The sequence below is a fragment of the Galeopterus variegatus genome, unplaced genomic scaffold (assembly GCF_000696425.1).
Source record: "Galeopterus variegatus unplaced genomic scaffold, G_variegatus-3.0.2 Scaffold1185, whole genome shotgun sequence".
In the NCBI taxonomy this organism is placed as follows: Eukaryota; Metazoa; Chordata; class Mammalia; order Dermoptera; family Cynocephalidae; genus Galeopterus; species Galeopterus variegatus.
Genome location: NW_007727296.1, coordinates 86,743 through 105,371, shown reverse-complemented (window position 1 = coordinate 105,371; position 18,629 = coordinate 86,743). Strand labels below are relative to the sequence as shown.

Below are 18,629 nucleotides of genomic sequence, written 5' to 3'. Positions count from 1 at the left end.
CAGTGTCTGATAGGAAGGGGGTAGGATGGGAATTAACAGACAGTAGCTTCTCATTCAGGGTTGGCACCCAGGGACCCAGGAGATTTGCAAGTTATGAGCAGGAAGAAACAAAGAAAAGGATCAAAGAGGAGAACTTCCTTCCTACCTATACTTTGAAGAGACAGGGTTGAGCCCCCAAAGTCCTTGGACCAGAGTCCCCTTTAAGTTAGCAAAATTCAAGAAACAACGGGATAGAAAAAAACAGGAACAGGATGCTCTGGCTAACTTGATTTCCTGGGAAATAGGATTTCCCCAGAAGACTTTGTACTTGTCAGCCGTCTTCACAGCAGCTTCTAGAGAAGAACCCACTCTGCTGCTAGAAGATACCTCCGAGAATCATCTTCCCCTTCACACAAATATTTTGGGGGTTTTTTGTTTGTTTTGCTTTGCTTTTAATGTATAACTGGAGAATGTAGTGAAAAGCCTTGGCTAAGAGTCAGAAGCCCTGGTTCAGCTGTTGCAGTCACTATTTTCCAGCCTTTGGCTTCCTCATCCATAAAATGGAACCATAATACCTGACCTAGCTCTCAAGGTTGTTTGGAAGCTCAAAGATGATAATACATATTAGCCCATTTTGAGATCTTTAAGAAACTCTTTAGAAACAAAGGATGAATATTATCAGCCCATGATCCTGCTTCACAAAGTCCAGTTCTTTAACAGAGAAGCTTTTCCACAGCATCGAGAGATCCTTTGGGACAACAGGTCCCATAGGACAGGCTGTGAATCTCCGAGATCTCAGAGATCCTGTTTAATTCCATTGAATTCAATAAACTTTCCAGTGATACAAGTTTTTCAGTTTCTTAAGGCTACACTTTTCCCATCTATTAAATGGGACTAAGAATAGTACCTATCTCATAAAGGTGCTGTGGGCATTAAATAAGCAAATGTATGTAAGTCACATTTACTGAGACCGTTGCAAGTGCTAGATAACTTTTAATGTATGATGTGCCAAATGCAGTGTTTCTTCAAAAATGAAGAAAACAGAGCTCATGCCTACAAAGAGTCTACTGGCTCATAAGAAGGATAACACAAAGCACCAATAATTCTAATCCAAAGTCCACAGGGCCATGACTGGGAGAGGCACTTCAAGTATAAGGAAAAACAAGGAAGCAGAAAAATTCTGAGCAGGTGCAGGAACAGCAATAGTGCAGTCTTACTAGAGCAGAGGCTATGTCGTCATTTGTCTTACAAAGCTTTACTGAGCACCTACTAAGTGTGGGCAACTATGTCAGGCTCCAGGAGAGGCAGTGGAGAGACAGACGGGCCAGATCTCAGGAGAGAGGGGCATGTGCAGGACGCTAGCCCCTTGCAGGGGAACTCTCCAATAATAAACTCCAATTTATCTTTTTTTTTTTTTTTTTTTGGCTTCCTTTTCCCTAAAGAGAAGTGGACACAGAGAAAAAGTCAGTTAATTAAGGGTTCTAGTTAAATGTCCTAATTAACCAGGCTTTACTATAGGTAACAACCACTGTTTAAGTTTCAATTCCTGATTAATAAAACACAGTGTGTTCCTGTCCATGTGGATGAGTAATTCTGAAGACGGACGGGCACCACATAACTTCCAGTCTCCCCACCAAGCACCTACATATATTTCCTCCCAGTGCTGAAACGATGAGAAAACATGGGTGCCACCTTCCCAGGAAACGGCTTCCTCTCCAAGGAAACAGGCACAGAGAAGGCCGAGACATTTTCTAACAGAAGTTAACACTGTGCTAGGTATTTTACATACAGTATGTCACTTAATACTCCCAAAAGCCCTGCTGAAATAAATATCAATATCCCCATTTTACAGATGGAGAAATGGAAGCTCAGAAAGTCTAAGTCATGTGCTTAGATTCATACAACAGTAAGTGGTAGAGCCAGGTTTTGAAACCAAGGCTGTTTGGTTATAATAATAAATATTCTGATGAGTACCTTAATCTTTAAGATAATTAAAAACCAGGGGCTAGCCAGTTAGCTCAGTTGGTTTGATTAGAGCTGGTAACACCAGGGTCCAGGTTTTGATCCCTGTAGCAGCCAGCCACCAAAAAAACAAAAAGATAATAAAAACCAGTCCTGAGAAGGCCATTGGGGTAAAATTCAATATAGATGTCAGAAAATCCTAAGAATCCCTCTCAGGGTGCTGGAGACAGAAAGAGAGAGAGAAAGACAGAGAGGATATAAATATAAAAACCTTTCTTTGGGGGGAAAAAAAAAGTAATCTTAGAGTAGTAGTGTTCTAGCAGTCTAAAGAGTCAGTCCTGGGTTCAGATCTCAGACCTAACCCCTGAATTAATATCTTTCTCTAATCCCCATGTTCACCAGGTTAGATGAAGTGATATTCTTTGGTGTTCCCAAAGTCTCCAACATAGGAAATAATAATTAACATAGCCCTAATCACCCTGCTTTATCAAATGAGGTCTTTCTGTCATACTGGGAATGGGAGCCCCATGAGGGCAGGGACCAAGTCTGTCTTGTTTGAAGCTGAATCCTGAATCCTCAGTGTCCAGCATAATGTCTGCATTTATTGAGCTCTAAAATTATTACTGCACTTTCCTGCCTGTGCTTCAGGACTGCCTAGGGCTCAGGCAACGTCCCAAACTAGCCCCAAACCTATTCCTCCCTCTTTATGGGATAAAAATAAACCTAAGCCTTTGATCTGGTTCATCTAAACCACACGCCCAGAACAAATGGAACTGAGAGCCTTGACCTGCAGAGACTGCACGAGCCCCCTAATTCCCAGGGCCAGTGGCCCCAGGGAACAGGTGCGAGTGCCTCTGAACTGAACCACTGGCCACACCTTCAGGAGAGACTGGCTGACACAGGTGGGCACAAATAGAATCAAAACATTTCACCAGGGTAAAAAAAAATAGAACTGCCTCCAATCTTTGCTGCCCCTTATCACTCTATTTTTGGAGGGCAGAAGCAAGCTTTCCTGAATCAGTATTTGGCTTTCCAGGCCCCCAGTTTCTCTGCTCCAGGGAGAAGGCTCAGATCCCACAGTGAAGAAACAGACCCACCATGACCTCTTCCCAGAAGGGTCATGACCTCCAGCCCTCAGACTCTAAATATGATTTCATCCTCCCTGGGGATGGTGGGAAAAGACCTCTCTTTCCATGCTGACATATCTCCAGAAATAAGCATATTGTCCCTGTTTCTCGCTCTGTCTCACACAGGTACACACTGAGACAAGGGCTATATCAAAACCGCCAGCTATTGATTCAACACTGAAGTTCCCTGTTACCCTGAAAATAGAAGCAAGGGAAGTTTCCTAAAGTCCCAACAGAGAGAAGAGCTAGCAAGTGTGTCTGCACCACTGCTTCACTGGCCACCTTCGAGTTAGAAGCAGAAAATCGAGGGGAGGCAGGAGTGAGACAACCATCACGGGCAGACGAGCTGCGCTGGCCAGGCGGGTGGGAAAGGACACGGGCCTCTGGAGTCAGGCAGCCCCGTTGTGAATTTGGCCCTTCCACTTATGAGCTATGTGATCTTAGGCAAGTTACTAAACGTCTCTGGAGTTTCAGTTTCTTCACATATAAATTGAGAAAATAATTACCTCTATGGTCAAGTGGCCAAAATGAGGTAATGCCTATGAAGGGTGTAGCACCATTCTTGGCACCTAGCAAGTATTCAAAAATGGTAGAAACTCCCACCATCACCATCATTGTCATCATCATCATCATCATTATTTCATGATGCCAGGTTGGGGGCAGCATTTTTATAAGACCCACAGTGAGTCAGAGGTTTGTGTTTTTTAAATGCTTTGCCAAATTTTTCTGCTGCCCTTAATTTAATTACTTCATTCCATGATCTAAAGTGATTCAATCAATGAAAAAAAGGCTATTTCTCTCCACAAGCATGTGAAATCTGATGGCTTTTTCATCTCGTGGCTGCAGGATTTCAGCTCAGCTTTGGTAGACTGATGTAAACAATACGTCTAAAGAATTTTAATTGCCATTTTCATTAATGGGGCCCCATTAACATCCCTCCCAACCAGCTCTGCTGATGGCCTAGTGCATGGCCATCCAATTACCAACAACAAAGTCTCCATAAACCTGGGCCCTGGCCTCTGAGGTTAAAGATTAAGCAGTCCCTGGAAACAATAATAATGAGGTATAAGAAATAGGCTGTGCAAAACACTAGGGTCCCTTTCCCAGCTACTAGCTACCCAGAAGGACTGTGACACTGTCAGCCAGAGGCAAGGGTCTGAGCAGTCAGTTTCTAAATGTGGGACCCACCCTCCCTCACCCCTAAAATATCACAGCAACAATTTGGGGGTATAACCCTGAGGGGGGGGAAATGGATCCAGAGAAATCAGAAGGAACTGCCACAGCAGGGAGAGACAGGGCCATTCCAAACAGGAGGCCAAACAGGCAGCTGGATGAAGGGGGCTGATGCTCCAGCCCCACAAAACCATGCTTTCACCAGGGAGGCTGAAGACTTATCAGAAGGCGAGAGCTAGCCTTAGAAATAAAGCTGCATTTCTTTTAGAAAGTAATTTGGCAATATCTACCACAAATTTTTAAATGCATATTCTCTTTGATTCAACAATTATGCTATTAAGATTGTACCCTTCAGGTATTCTAGCAAGTGTACTCCAAAATAGTATGTATAAGAATTCTCACTGAAGCACTTTGTACAAAAGAAAAAACAGGAAACATTAATGTCCATCAATAAAGGACTAGTTAAATAAATTATACGTCACACATATGATGCAGCAGATAAAAAAGAATAAGATGAAGCCATACTCAAGGGTCTGGAAAAGATTCCAAGATTTTGTGTTAAGTCAAACAAGAGTATAGTGAGTACAGAATGCTTTGATTTGTGTCAGTTAAAAGGCACAATATATAAATTCTGTAGGGATACCGAGATACTTGTCCTGCCTGCTCCAGAGTGAGGGCCTGGAAGAAGATGGACTTTGCATTTTATACTTTTGTGTACTGTTTGCACTCTTTTTTGTCATGAGTATAAGTTTCTTTTATTGAATACACTCTCTGAGGTTTTTAAAACAATAGTATAGAAACATAAATGATGACATAGAAAGATGCTCAGAATACATTGCTAAGAATTTTTTTTAAGCTGGAAAACATACATATACAATGAAAAAGATCTGGAAGGATATACACCAAGGCACTGCCTAAGGTTCTCTCTAGGTAGGACTGTGGTGTTTTTCATGTTCTTTCTGCCTGTCTGCTTTTTCTGTAATGATCAGGGATAGGCCTTGCATTAAAATAGCAATAAAAATAACAACAGTTTTGAATCCCTGTACCAGCCAGCCACCAATATATATATATAAAATAACAACAGAAAAGAAAGCTTTCCTTGAAGAAGGAAAAGGAACAGAATTCAGAGGCAAAGCTGGGGGCTGCAGACAAGCAAAGGCAGCTCAGCTGGCCAGACGCTGGGAAGGATAGGGAGGCAGCACAGGACACACCTGCCTGCACATCTGAATAATGAGAAACCAAAATCAGAAGTCTCAGAAACGGTCCTGCTCCCCCATCGTGTGTGTTGTCCACATCAGCAGTGATCTGAAGATTCCTGCCTCTCCAGCCAGGACCCAGCTCTGAGGCTATCTCCCTGCAGATGATGAGGGTGTCAGGAAGTCTCCAGAGCACAGCCCTGTCTACTTCTGCAGGGTGCTCTCCTCCCTGTCTTCCTGATCCCCAGACCATCCTGGAAATAGGGCAGGATGTACCACCCTCATCACAGAGAAGAGAAAACAGACCCAGGGTCACTCAACTCCAGAGTGTTGGCTGGTCTGATCCCTAGTTCTGAGCTGGAAGATCTCCTTGTATTGTGTCGGCTTAAAACACCTCCTAACATGTGACATGGGGCCAGAAAGCCTGTGACCATGGGGGCTAACTCTGTCCCTTGTGTGTGACCCCAGTGGCTACCTACACCTCCACATTTATGATGGAGTGAGGTAGCAGGTTTGTCTTAAGAGGCAGTGATAGCAGAGAGTACCAGGCTCCATGTAAAGTCAGGGGTGTGAGACCAAGGAAACAAAATATGCCCACATCGGTGGGTGAGTGCAAGGGACTAAGCACAGACCATCATTTTCTACTTCCTTCCCTAAACACTGCACAGTTTTACTTTCACTTCCTCTAATGTCTTTTCATCACGATCTTATCAATTTATGATGCATTATCATACCACCTTAAAAATATGGCCTCCCTCCGTGCACGGCTGAGGGCTGCAAAGAAAGCCATCCAAGAGATGGTCACAGATTCCACAGAAGGTCTGTACAACAGGAAGGAGGCTCTCAGTCTGAAGATCACACTGACCAAGCCAGGAAAAGTAGGAGGACTCACTCATGCAGTGAGGGAACAGGCTCCATGTGTCCAGGAGGAAGCCACCCAATGGGGACAGAAGACACCCATGTAGTGCTTCCCCGCCCCAAGATGACTACACACCCTATGTCTAGCAGACAGCTGGATATCTGTCCACACTGTCTGGTTGCTGGGATTTGGTGACCACATGGCACAGGCTTCCAGGCACACACTTCCAGTGGAAAACATCAGCTCTCGCCACCTGCACTCCTCAGCTACTGATTCACATAGCGACCTTAAGTCCAAACTGAGCCTGGAAGCTGTAGAATGTTGCAGTTACAAACAATGGCTCTGGAGTCAGCACTGTTTGGGTTTGATCCTGCTTCTGTCCCTACTAGCTGTGTGACCTGAGCAAATTAGTTCACCTCTCTGTGCCCTGGTTTCCTCAGCTGTTGTATGCATTAAATGAGATAATGCCCATAAAACACAGTATAGGATGTGACCCAAAGTCATGCATGCACACACCATATAGAAAGAGAGGGCTGGAGAGGGGAGATGGGAAGAAGAAGACAGAGAATTCTTGGCACCTAAGCACTCTCCCTTTACCACTGCACCAGCAAATGCTTGTAACAAGAATTTGCACCAGCAAGTGCTTGTAACAAGAATTTGCACCAGCAAATACTTGCCTTGACCAAGCTCCTGGCTCCTGCTGAAGCAAAGCCTGAGCACATCCTTCAAAAAAGTGACCTCTTCAAAGGCTGAGCTGGGCAGCCCTCCCCAGCGAGGGAAAGGGCTCCCTGAGAAAAGTCAGAAAGGAGGTGGGGAATATGCAGGGGAAAAGGGAACAGAAGAGGAACAGCAGAGAAACAGGAGAGTCAAGGTTCAGAGCCAGAAAGAGTCGGCAGGATTCACAATTGGGGCTACTGAAGAATGTCCTCCACAAAAATCATCATCATCAAGACCATCTTAAGTGCTGGTCCCATGTGTGTCCTTAGAAACAGACTTCAGGGAGAAATGAGAGTCTGTGCAGGCTCCTGAAATCAGGAGCTTGATCAGAGAACAAAAGGATGCCACGAAACAGAGCAAGTGCTTGTTGCCTCGCGGACCAGGGGCTAACGCAGCACAGAAGCTGGTAGATGGGCCACCAGCATGCCCTAAGCCAGTTTCCAGACACTGGCTGGACAGGAGACACAGAACAGAACAGTAGCTGTGACGGTGTTTGTTTGGGCCGAGGGAGAATAAGATGCTTTACTGCGAGAGAAGGAGGTGGCCATGACTAAATCTATCAGTTAAGATAACCAGACCCATTTCCTAGGTTACTCATGATCTTTCCTCAAGCTGAAATAAATAGCAAGGAAGATTTCTGTCCAGCTAAACATGGTGGGACTGAATACTCACGTTCATTTGTACTCCCTCCCAAACCCCATGAAAATAACAGGATGACAAGCTCTAGCAGGGAGAATGTCTCCAAGAAAAATAAGGTAAAATCAACAGGTTATCTGATGTACTGAGAAGGATCGTTCAGTTGTACCTGTCTGACAAGAATTAGCGGTTGTAGCACACACGATGCGAAAGAAAAAGGCAATTATTTACTGCCTTTCTAATTTTAAAAAAAAAAGTTTTCCGATTAAAAAAACTATAATTGTAATACATGACAATTCAGTCATGGAAATATTAGGACAATAAAGAGAGGTGAAGAGTGTATGTGCATAAGGGGAAAGGTTGTGAAAGCTCTTCTTCTAGAGAGGTCGACAGATGATGTATAAAACTAATAAATCAAAACATAGCGGTATACACTCATTATTTAGATAAGTGGAGGTAACTAGCAGATGAAGTAACTTTTAGCTGAATCAGAACCTGCACTTTAATTCCTTCAGGATTGAAAGTGTGGATCTAGAGAGCAAGATGTGGTGTGGAAAAGTAGAGCAGGGGCCTCTTGCTTATCATTATAAGCCCTCCAATAGTATTTGACTTTTAAAATCATATTCATAGAACACTTTGATCAAAATTAAAATTTTCTTAAACATCAAAAAATATTTATTTCGAGACCTAGCTCAATTTACTCCCCCACCCCCCAAGTCTTCTCAGATCTCCTTCCTCCACTCTCATGAGTTACTGTCTGTACCATCCATCCAGCAATTAATCATATTCCACTTGGCAATGAGCTAAATGTTTCTGTTGTTAATTAACTTTCCACCTGTGTCTTGTCTCCTATCTGAATCATAGCTGTTTCACATCAGAGACTACTTCTCATAATCTTTGAGGAGGCCACCGCAGACCAGGTGGAGGTGGAGGAGGTACAGCAGCCAGGCTCCCCATTACCTGCGTAGGCGTTGGCCTGCTGCAGAAGATCAGTGCAGGTGTGCACATCTGCAAATGCGCGGATGCCCAGGCAATTGGTGGGATGCAGCTGAGACTGCAGGAAGTCACAGCAGTTCTGCCGAACATCCATTAGCTGCAGCAAACTGGCTGCTGGGAGCAGCACCTGCAAGAGAAGGTGACGTTCTGAGACACTAGATCCCTCCAGCAGGGACTCATTCCTCTAAAGCATTGTTGCAATCATATGACACTCGTGCTCTAGATCTTTTCATGGCTCCCCACTGCCTGCCCAATAAGTCCAAACTTCCGAGCCTGCTCTCTGACCTTATTTCCCACTACTCTTCACTTCATGGACCCCAGGCACTAACAGATTCTCTGTATTCCCACAGCCTACAACACTGCAGATCCTGATTTAGTAGGTCTAGGGTGGGGCCTGAGAGCCTGCATTTCTAATGAGAACCCAGGTGATACTGTAGCTGCTGGTCCACAAACCTCACTTTGAGTAACAAAACCCTGCAGCAGTGGTTCACATACTTGGATGCACACTAGAATCCACTGAAGAGTTTTAAAAATACTGATGCTTGGGTCTCACCCCCAAAGATTATAACTTAATAGGTATAGGGTATGGCCTGGGCATTGAGATGTTTTTAAAGCTCTCCAGGTGCTTCTAATGTATATCTGAGTTTGAGAACCAGTGCCCTACAGCTTTTAGTGTACTGTCCTCCCTCAGAAGGGTACTTAACTGAATTGTTCACTAGCTCATTCACCACTAATTACTAAGCACCTGTGTGCCAGGCACTGATCCAGGATCTGGGATTCAGTGGTAAGATGAACCAGATCCTGCTCTTACAGAGATTACAGTCTAGTGGAACAAGAAGCTCACCCCCCAGTCCCTTGGGACTCAGGCAATCACACTTTATTCTCCCATCCAACAGATAAAAAATAAAAAATATCTTTGGGTACATTCTCTGAGAAGGGAGAGCTGAGTTTTCTTTTAAAAGGTCACAGGACACCTGAGTATTTATACTATATCCTAGAAGACAGAAATAGTTCTTGCTCAGGTGTATGTGCATGTGTTTTTCCAAAGAGCCAGAGGAGACTGGCTTGAGCAGGCCAGCTGGGTGCTCAGACTGCCAACCCCTGTCAAGTTTCTCTAGGACTTTCCCACAGCTGCTGAAGTCTGCCCTCTAGATCAGAAATACAGGACAGAAGGCCAAAGCCTGTTTTCAATCCAGCTCTGCCACCCCAGTCCCCACCTGTGGAAGGGGCAGGTAGTCTAAAAATGATTTTCCAAAAAGAAATTTAGAAAAAAAAAATAACAGAGCAGAACAGTTTGATTTAAGGCCGCTTAGCTTGGGGACCCCAGCATCCATTTTACTCCAGAACAATCCCCTTGTCACAGGCCTTTGCTCTCAGCTGCTCCCCTGGCTCTCAGAGAGACTGACCAAGCCAGCCAGACTCCAGCTGTTCCCATCCACAAGGGCTTGCCCAGGAAGGCATGGGCTGCAGAGGCATTTGTTTTCTTGATTCAGGGCACTACAAAAGTCTTTTTTTTTTTTTTTCTTTTTTAAGTGATTTAAATTTTGGACCCTGACCTTTCAAAAAACCTCTGAGCCCTCAGCTCTGACTCTTATCACCTCCATGTGCTCAGGCCAAAAACTCTGCCCATACCTGGGTTTTGTCCCTCCACTAGGGTAACCATCCACCCTGGTTTACACAGGTCTGAGATGTTTCCCAGGACTCAGTACTAAAACTGGGGTGCCTGGTCACTCTTCATCACCCTTGCCGATATGCAGTAAAAACCAAGAGCCTCCACTATCAGTGGTCATACCCTTAGCTAAATGCCTACTCGCAACAAAGAAAGCTCTTCCTGCCTACAAGCATAACTTCTGCCTCAGGACAGCTGGGCACTAGAAAATGTGCTCCTCTTCCCGTGCTCCACCCTCTCCCTACTCTCATACATTCCCAGCAGGACAGTAATAAATTAACACCTTGTCCTTGGTATTCTCTGCACCAATGATTCATTCCTGAGAAAGAAAAGATAAAATCACCCTCTCCTGAGAGTTTTAGGCCATAAGTGAACACAGCCAGGATCCAAATCTAACCATCTGAGCTCCGTCCCCACTAGGCACCCACCATCCCCACTAAGCAGCCATAAATTGGGAAATGCAATTAACCTGTGAGCTTGCTCAGCCTGGCTGAACAGATTCCAGGACCAGATTAGTCTCTGCCATGCAAGTTAAGTGGAGATCCATTAACCATTTTCACTGAATACACACCAGGAATGGAAAGCTGTGCTCCAAGTCCCCAAATGACCTCCATGACACCCCCCAGCCACACCAGCTACAAAGCCTAGAGTTAAGGTCGTGGGTTGACCAATTGTCCTGATGTGCCTAGGACTATACCAGTTTTAGCACTGAAAGTTCTGCATCCCAGGAGGCCCCTCAGTTCTGGGAAAACTGAGACAGATGTTCACCCCAGGGAGGAGTAACCTCTAACCAGTAAGCCTGGGGGAGAAGAACCTTGAAATGTTGTCCAGCACACAGCTTACTCAGAGGTGTGACGAGCCCTAAAAGGTCCAGGTGTAAGAAGAGGCAGGAATGGGACTGCAGCCCTTTACTCCCCCCAGAGGAGGATTTCTGAGAGTTCTGTCTGCCCCCAGATTGCATTCCTAGCCAGTCCCTGACAAGACCATGCCAGCAGCACACGCACCCTTCCCCCCTCCTCCTCACCAGGAAGACAGCAGCTCATGACAGCCAGCCAGAGAAATGAAATAATAAATATTTCCTGAACATACTCCTTAGGTTACACTTTCAGTTTTTAAAACTTCCCTAGATAGAGCTACCCACACAGCTTTCAACTTCCCTACTGTTCACAAAACACACTTAGTAGGCAAAAATTACAAGGCTGTCCACCTCTCCACACTCCCCATTCTGTTTGGGTCCACTCCTGCCTGAAAACGTTCCGAACTGACTTCCTAAAATGAACGGTGCTTGTGGTTTCTCTAATTGCTCTTTCCCTCTCTTTGATCTTACACTGTGATTAGTTATGAGTCAAAAGGCCTTTTCTTCCCTCTACTTGATTCTTACAGGAAGGCGTGAAGAAAAGTCAAGGTGTTCAGAATGCTGGGGGTGGGGGAGATTTGGAGGCCGGAAGATACATCACGGCTCTAACTCTAGGGGTCTGGAAATGAGTAGAAAATAAATCCCCAGAAGCTGTGAAGGAAAACAGAGCAAAACATCCCTGAGGCGAGTAGTTCCCTCTCCCCACATCAACAGGGCTGTGAGAGGATTTCCTCTTCTCTTATCTCGCCTGAAATTCTCCTACATCACGGGCCAGCACTAACAAGATTACCAACAAGAGGCCAAGCTTAGGTCCTCAGCTTTGAAGTGAGACTGTCCTGGAAGAATCACTAGGGCAGTGAGCACCGTTGGCCCCTGGAAGGAGGAGGCTGAATCCAGAGAAGCCGTTGGCTGGAACCACCCATCAGAATGGAAGACCACCCTAAGTCAGAAAGCTTCTAGCCTGTCTTTCACCTCTTCAGCATCAGAGTTCTTGGAAAACAGACCCTGGAACAGCCCTCAGCAAAGAGTTTGCACGTTTCTCTTCAGCTTGCAAATGACCTCCCCACCATTTTTCATATGCAGGCCCTGTTTTGTTTTTTCTCTCCCTCGGATAACATGAAAACATAGCAGAGGATATCCCGTCACAGAGTTTGTTTCCTTTAGCAAAAACAAAAGGAAATGCCCTGCCTCAGAAAGCCCCTACTCCAGGAATTCCAGGGAGGCAGGGCCGTGCACGGGGGGTGCACCAGCCAGAGTCAGGTGATGGGGCCACCCAGAGCCCCTGCCCCAGCCACACAGAAAGAGTGCTAAATAAAAGTCTGTTGAGAGAAAGAAGAAAGAAAGGGAAAGAGAGAGAGAGAGAGAGAGAGAGAGAGAGATGTATAGATGAACGGGAGAGCTGGCAAAACAGCACTGTGATTAAAAGTATCATTTTGAATTTTGACTTCTCCACTTACCAGCCATGTGACTGAGGACAAATAACTTAACCTCTCTGTGCCCGTGTCTCCTCAACAGTAAAATGGGGGATAATAATGGTACTGCCTTAAAGGCTTGTGGTGACGATCAAAGGAGACAACACCTTTAAAACAGTTAACACAGTGCTTGGTACACAGGGAGTGCTCAGTTATTGTCAGTTTTTATTATTATTAGTCATTATGAGCTGAAGTCAAGATGCTGATCATTCATTTAACGAGAAACTAGAGTTCACCACAGCCACAGATAACTGTGAGGCAGAGAGAACCGGGTTCGGTTCCCAGTTCTACCACTTACTCAGAACATCAGTTTCTCCAGCTGTAAAATAGGGATCATTCTAATACATTTCATTGGTTGGTTGCGAGAACTAAATGAAATAATGTAGTGAACTGATTAGCACATGCCTTATAACAAGTATCAGTACATGTCAGTTAGGACTGTTACCTCCACCAAGGAAGTGCAACTCAGGGTCTTGCCAAGGTATGCGTGTCTGGGAGAGAATGAGGAGGTTGCTCTCCCAGCCATTTAGCTAACCCCCAAATCTCTGACCCTTGTTTCTCAGGCTTTCAGGAGAGCCCGGTGCCTTCATGCTCATCTCCTCCGTGCACAAAGTCCTCAACAACTATTGTCTCCATAGACAACTCATGAGCAACTGCCTCAGCAGATACATACCAGCTTAAAGAAGCATACATATTTGGATCCAGACTCTCTTCTTCTCAGCCTTTTTGTTTTGTTTTCCCCCAAGGTCACCCATGACCTAATCACAGTTTAATGTGAGGAGGAAAAAGGAAAAGGAATAGTTAGTATAGATGCTCCTCAACTTACAGAGCATCTACACTAACTTGGGATGGGTTTATATCCCAATAAACCCATCATAAGTTGAAAATATTTTGAGTTGAAAATCTGTTTAATACACCTAACCTACTGAACGTCATAGCTGAGCCAAGCCTACCTTAAATGTGCTCAGAACACTTACACTAGCCTTCAGATAAACAAAATTATCACAAAGCCTATTTTATAACAAAGTGTTGAATATCTCATGTTATTTGTTGAATACTGTACTGAAAGTGAAAACTAAAATGGCTTTGCACCATCACAAGGTCAAAAAATCCTAAGTCAAATTATGGAAACTTGGGGACCGTCTGTATATCACATTGATTCCAAATAATGGCAGTTCCCTGAAGGTTCCATATGGTGCCTACCAGTGGAGCCTCTGCATATGCTGCCCCAAAGAATGAACACAACAGGCCCTTCAAGTGGCTCACAGATCAGTGGGGCCATACGTACCCAGAGGAGGCAGGCCTGACCTCCCAGTCTTCCTTCAAGATCTGGCCCAAACGATGTTTCCACAGTGAGGTCTGCCCTGACCATGCTCATCAGGGCAGCAATGACTATTTCCTGCTTCCTGGGTAACCTCTACTGTGGCCTTACCACACCATAGAGTATCCATTTGCTTAGCCATCTGTCTCCACCTTTGGACCACGTGCTCCTTGGGGAAACGGGCTGTCAACAGCACTCTCTGTGACCATACTGTCTGCTGGCCCAGTGTAGGTGCTCAGAAAAATGTGTATTGAATGAATGAATGAACAAAGGAATAAGACAGTGAGACCCCATACACAGTCTATCAGGAGGAAGGAGGAAGGACTGAGACAGCACCCCAAGCCCTGTACCTTCTAGATCATGCTTTACCCTCCACCCAGCTATTTAATAGATCCCTTAAAAGGCCCCCTCCTCAGAGCAACATCTGGCACTTGGCCTGGGCCTATGTCCTTGCCAAGCATCCTGGGCACACCCTGGACAGGAGGCATCCTAAACTATTGCCCACTTGGGAGAATTCCCAGCCACTTCGAAGCCAGATAGGGTTAGTCTCTGCTCCCTAGCCCTTACCATGGCTCCTACTCCCTACCTGGTTCCTTCTCCTCAGTCCCCATCAGCACCCAGGCAGAGGAGAAACCAGGCAAAGCCCTCCACACACACATGACTCCATTGCCACCTCCCTATTTTAGGTAATAATAGCCAACACATTGTTTAACGTGTGTCAGGCACTGAGTACTTTACCTATATTAATACATTTCATCCTCACACCAACCCTGCCAGGTTAAATACTATTATTATGCCCATGTTACAAATAAAAACACTGAGGCACAGAGAGGGTCACACGGCTAGAAAATGGTAAAGCCAGGATTTGAACACAGACAGTCTAACGCATGACTACCCAATACAATGGGCGCTATTATGATTTCTGTTTTAGAGATGGGAAAACTGATCCTTGAGGCAGAATATCACTGCAGATGTTGGGAAAGCTCTAGTAGGAGAGAAAAAAAAGCAAATCAGAGTCTGGCCAGAGGTCACTGAGTCCCACACCCTCACTTCACAGATGGGAAAACTGACACCCTGCAGTGGGAATGGGCTGGGATAAGAGCACTCTGTGAATTAGTGGCCCAGCTGAGGCTGGGACCCAGGTCTCCATACTCAATTCCTGCCTCATCCCTATTTCCACTTGTCCTCTGAACTGCCCATCTTCACTCTGTCCCCCTTCCCCTCAGCCTCCCACACAAAGTAGTTTAAAAACAGTGATGAAGCCATTGTCTCCAGAGTCCTCTGACTGTGCTAGCTGCTGCTAGCTGCCTAAGACAACTGTTTTTGTAAACTAGAGAGAGACCACCACTGGTTTAGACCAAAGCGGCAAAGATTACCTTTTTACCTTATTACCAATTATTACGCTATTACTTTTTACTTATTTACTTATTATTAGCTTACTTATTATTAATTTATTATTACTTATTACCTTATTACTATTATTACCTTAGTACCTAGCCAAGCAATAACGATCCAGAATAGAACATCATCTAATTATCCAACTTTGTATAAATACTTTATACTTTGCAGGGAAAAAAGTTACTAAATAAATACATGATAAAAGAGAGAAGAAAGCTAGTTCCAACCATACAATTCTACAACCTTCCCCATACTCATTTTATGCTAAATTACTTTGCACTTGCTATTACTGCCCTTCAGTCACTCAGCTATTTGAATTCTGCTGCTAGACCTAGTACGTAGCCATCGCATTGCCCACTGCACTCTAGATGGGAAAGATCAGCAACAAAATAGAATGGCTGTGCATCTTACTGTGTGTAAAATACACCTCAACTAAAAAAGGGAGGGGGAGGATTATGCCAAATAATCCTCCTGTAGAAATCACATCACCCTAGAGACTGTCTCAGGGGCCAGAGACAAAGGCGGCCTCTATCATGCGGGTGGGCTCTGCAGGCCCAAAGGCAGTGTGCCTCAGTCACTCAGCTTGCCTGCATCTGCCCCTCATGAGCACCCTGCACCACCCCAAGCTGACTCCCACTCACCCTGCAGGCCTCAGCTTCCGCCTCATCACTTGAAAGAACTCTTCCCTGATGCCCTTCTCCACCCAAATTGAGTCCCCTGGATATTCTCTCTCATTGTGCCATGTTGTCTTTCCTCAAAGGACTTATCACAATTTGTGCATAAACATAACTCGAATGCTTATTTGATGCATGTCTGTCTTCAGCCCTTGACCGTGAACTCCTTGAGGGCAGGCAATGGAATCGTCACTGCTCACTGTAACCATGGGGCCCAGCAACATGCCTGGCATATAATGGGAACTCGGACATTTGCACTGAATTGAAAGAATGAATAATTATCAATTTAGCCTCCCAAATATCTCAATCCTGAAAAAAGGGGTGGTGTTCTGAATAAGGGAAATAGGTATTTTGGTCACTAGCAAGGTATCAGCCTCACAGTAAATAAGTAAGGTGGTATTTTTTTAAAAAGAAAAGAAAAACCCTTCATATCAAATGTAATTTCCATCACTCTAATTAAATAGTAAGATCCTTCAGGACAAGAAATAGTGTATCCCGTGTCTGTATTTAGCCCAGTGATTTGTTCAAGAGTGGGCCACACCCTCAACCATCTCCCTACTGGGTCACGATGCCGATGCCTCACGTCCCCACGGTAGAGACACACTTGGGGGAAGCACTGTCTTCACTGGCTCCTCTTTTCAAGGCTCCAGATGGCTGAGGATGCGGCAGGGCAGTGAAAGGAGAGAAAGGCACAGACCGAACATTTCATAACTGCACACTCCTGCTGAGACTCAGCTCTGGTGCGTGGCATCTCCACATACTCAGAGGCATTTCGATGACTAAGGTTGAAACAGGAAAAATTTTAACAGCCTCACAGTCCAATACTCAAAATCCCTTAGATGAGATGATGACCCAGGGAGAAGAGGGGTCACCTGAGCTTCTAGTTCTTCCTTCACAAGATTTTAAGCTGACATGAGTTAAAGACTTTTTGCTTCTGGGGTCCAGCCTTATTCAGAGGTATTATGACCTAGTGGTTAAGGACATGAGAGCCTGAGCCAGGAAGGCATGAGTTTGGGGGCCAGCTGGCCCACCTACTGTCCAGGTGACCCAGGGCAATTCACCTAAAATCTCTGGAGGGTTAGTTTCCTCTTAAGTGACCAACTAAGTCATTGTCCTCATGACATCATGCTATAAAACAGTGGGTCCTGAGAGTGCAATACACTGAGCTATTGGTGGGGCTGCATTTACCTGGACATTCTCTTCGGTCACCTCAATTTCAGCAGTATAGATGTAATCAATCAGCTTACTCAGAGTCTGTCCATCCACATCCTTGATTTCAATCTTCTTGGCTTTACTCTCAGACATGTCACCTACAGTTCACAACAAAAACAGAAAGGATATGAGCATGGCACCTAGGGTATGCTTAACTTCCACAAGACCTCCTGACCAGTCTTGGAAACATAAAAGCACTGCCTATGCTCTGGGAGGCAGCAGAAGGGATTCGGGCATGGAGGAGAAGTCAGCTGACATCAAGGTTACATCACCTTTGGGACTGTGATCACCCACAGCCCAATCTTAAGCATTCCCCATTCTATCTGTTGCCCATTTCCATTCTGAAGGCAAATCTGTGTGCAATATTCATTCAACCAACATTTACTGTGAACTTCTACACACACAGCCAGGAAAAGTGGACAAGATATGCACCTGACCTCAAGGAGCACAGGCCTAGTAAAGCAGATATTTTTAAATATTTATAAACATGGGTGATAAGAGCTTAGTAGAAGTATATGCAAGGTACTGTGATAACAGCAGGAATAAGTAACACTTCTTGAGTGCTAAGGCCAAGCACTTTGTTAAGCACTTTAAAGTGTTGCCTATTTTAACCCTCACAACAACCTATGAAGTTTACTAATATTATCCACATTTTATAGATGAAGAAACTGAGGTGCAGGAGGGCAGGTAATTCATTTTGCCCATGGTCATATGTCTAGGAAGGGGCCAACTTGAGTTGGAAGCCCAGGGAGTCTGACTTGTAACCACTACACCAAGAAAGCGGATGGAGAAACAGACGCCTCCTGGGAACTCCAGTAAGGCATCCGAGTAGGAGGTCACGTGTGAGCTGCGTATTAGAGGATGAAGAAGAGTTCCCCAGGCAGCAAAGCTGAGGAATCATGAGCTGAATGTGCGATCCATAAGCGTGAAGGGAGGAAAGTGCCAAAAGGATAAATTCTGGGAATGGAGAGAGGCTGGTGTGGCTCGTACCAGTAACAGTGAGAGAGAAGCTGGAGGGGTAGATGGGGCCAGGACTTGCAGAGCCCTGTAAGTCATGCAATGCACTTGGACTTTATCCGAAAGGTAGCATCATTGAGAGGTTCTAAGCAGGGGAATGACATCAACCAGTGGGTATTTTTCAATGAAATTTTGGATGCAGAGTTGAAGCTGGATCAGAGGCAGGGAGAACAGTTAGGAATCCCTAACAATAATCCAAAAAAGAGAAGATGTAGGGCTGCAAGGGCAGCAGCCCCACATTTCCACAGTCCTGAGGCCCCTGACTTCAGTCTGCCCTCTATATACAACACATGGGTTTATGTAGAGCCAGGCTGATTTCAAAAGGAAAGACAGGTAACACATGTGACTTTGTAGACTGAAATGAA

The 18,629-nt window shown here is 45.0% G+C and overlaps 1 protein-coding gene across 1 annotated transcript in view; it reads right to left on the bottom strand.

Moving 5' to 3' along the window:
• KLHL3 (kelch-like family member 3) overlaps positions 1–18,629 on the bottom strand; it is a 113,321-nt gene that overhangs the window by 58,520 nt on the left and 36,172 nt on the right. The window contains exons 4-5 of the mRNA XM_008575433.1: positions 17,224–17,345; positions 8,610–8,772 (exon numbers count right to left, since the gene is read on the bottom strand). Coding sequence (XP_008573655.1) covers positions 8,610–8,772; positions 17,224–17,345 — 285 coding nt within the window. The remainder of the gene's footprint in view (positions 1–8,609; positions 8,773–17,223; positions 17,346–18,629) is intronic.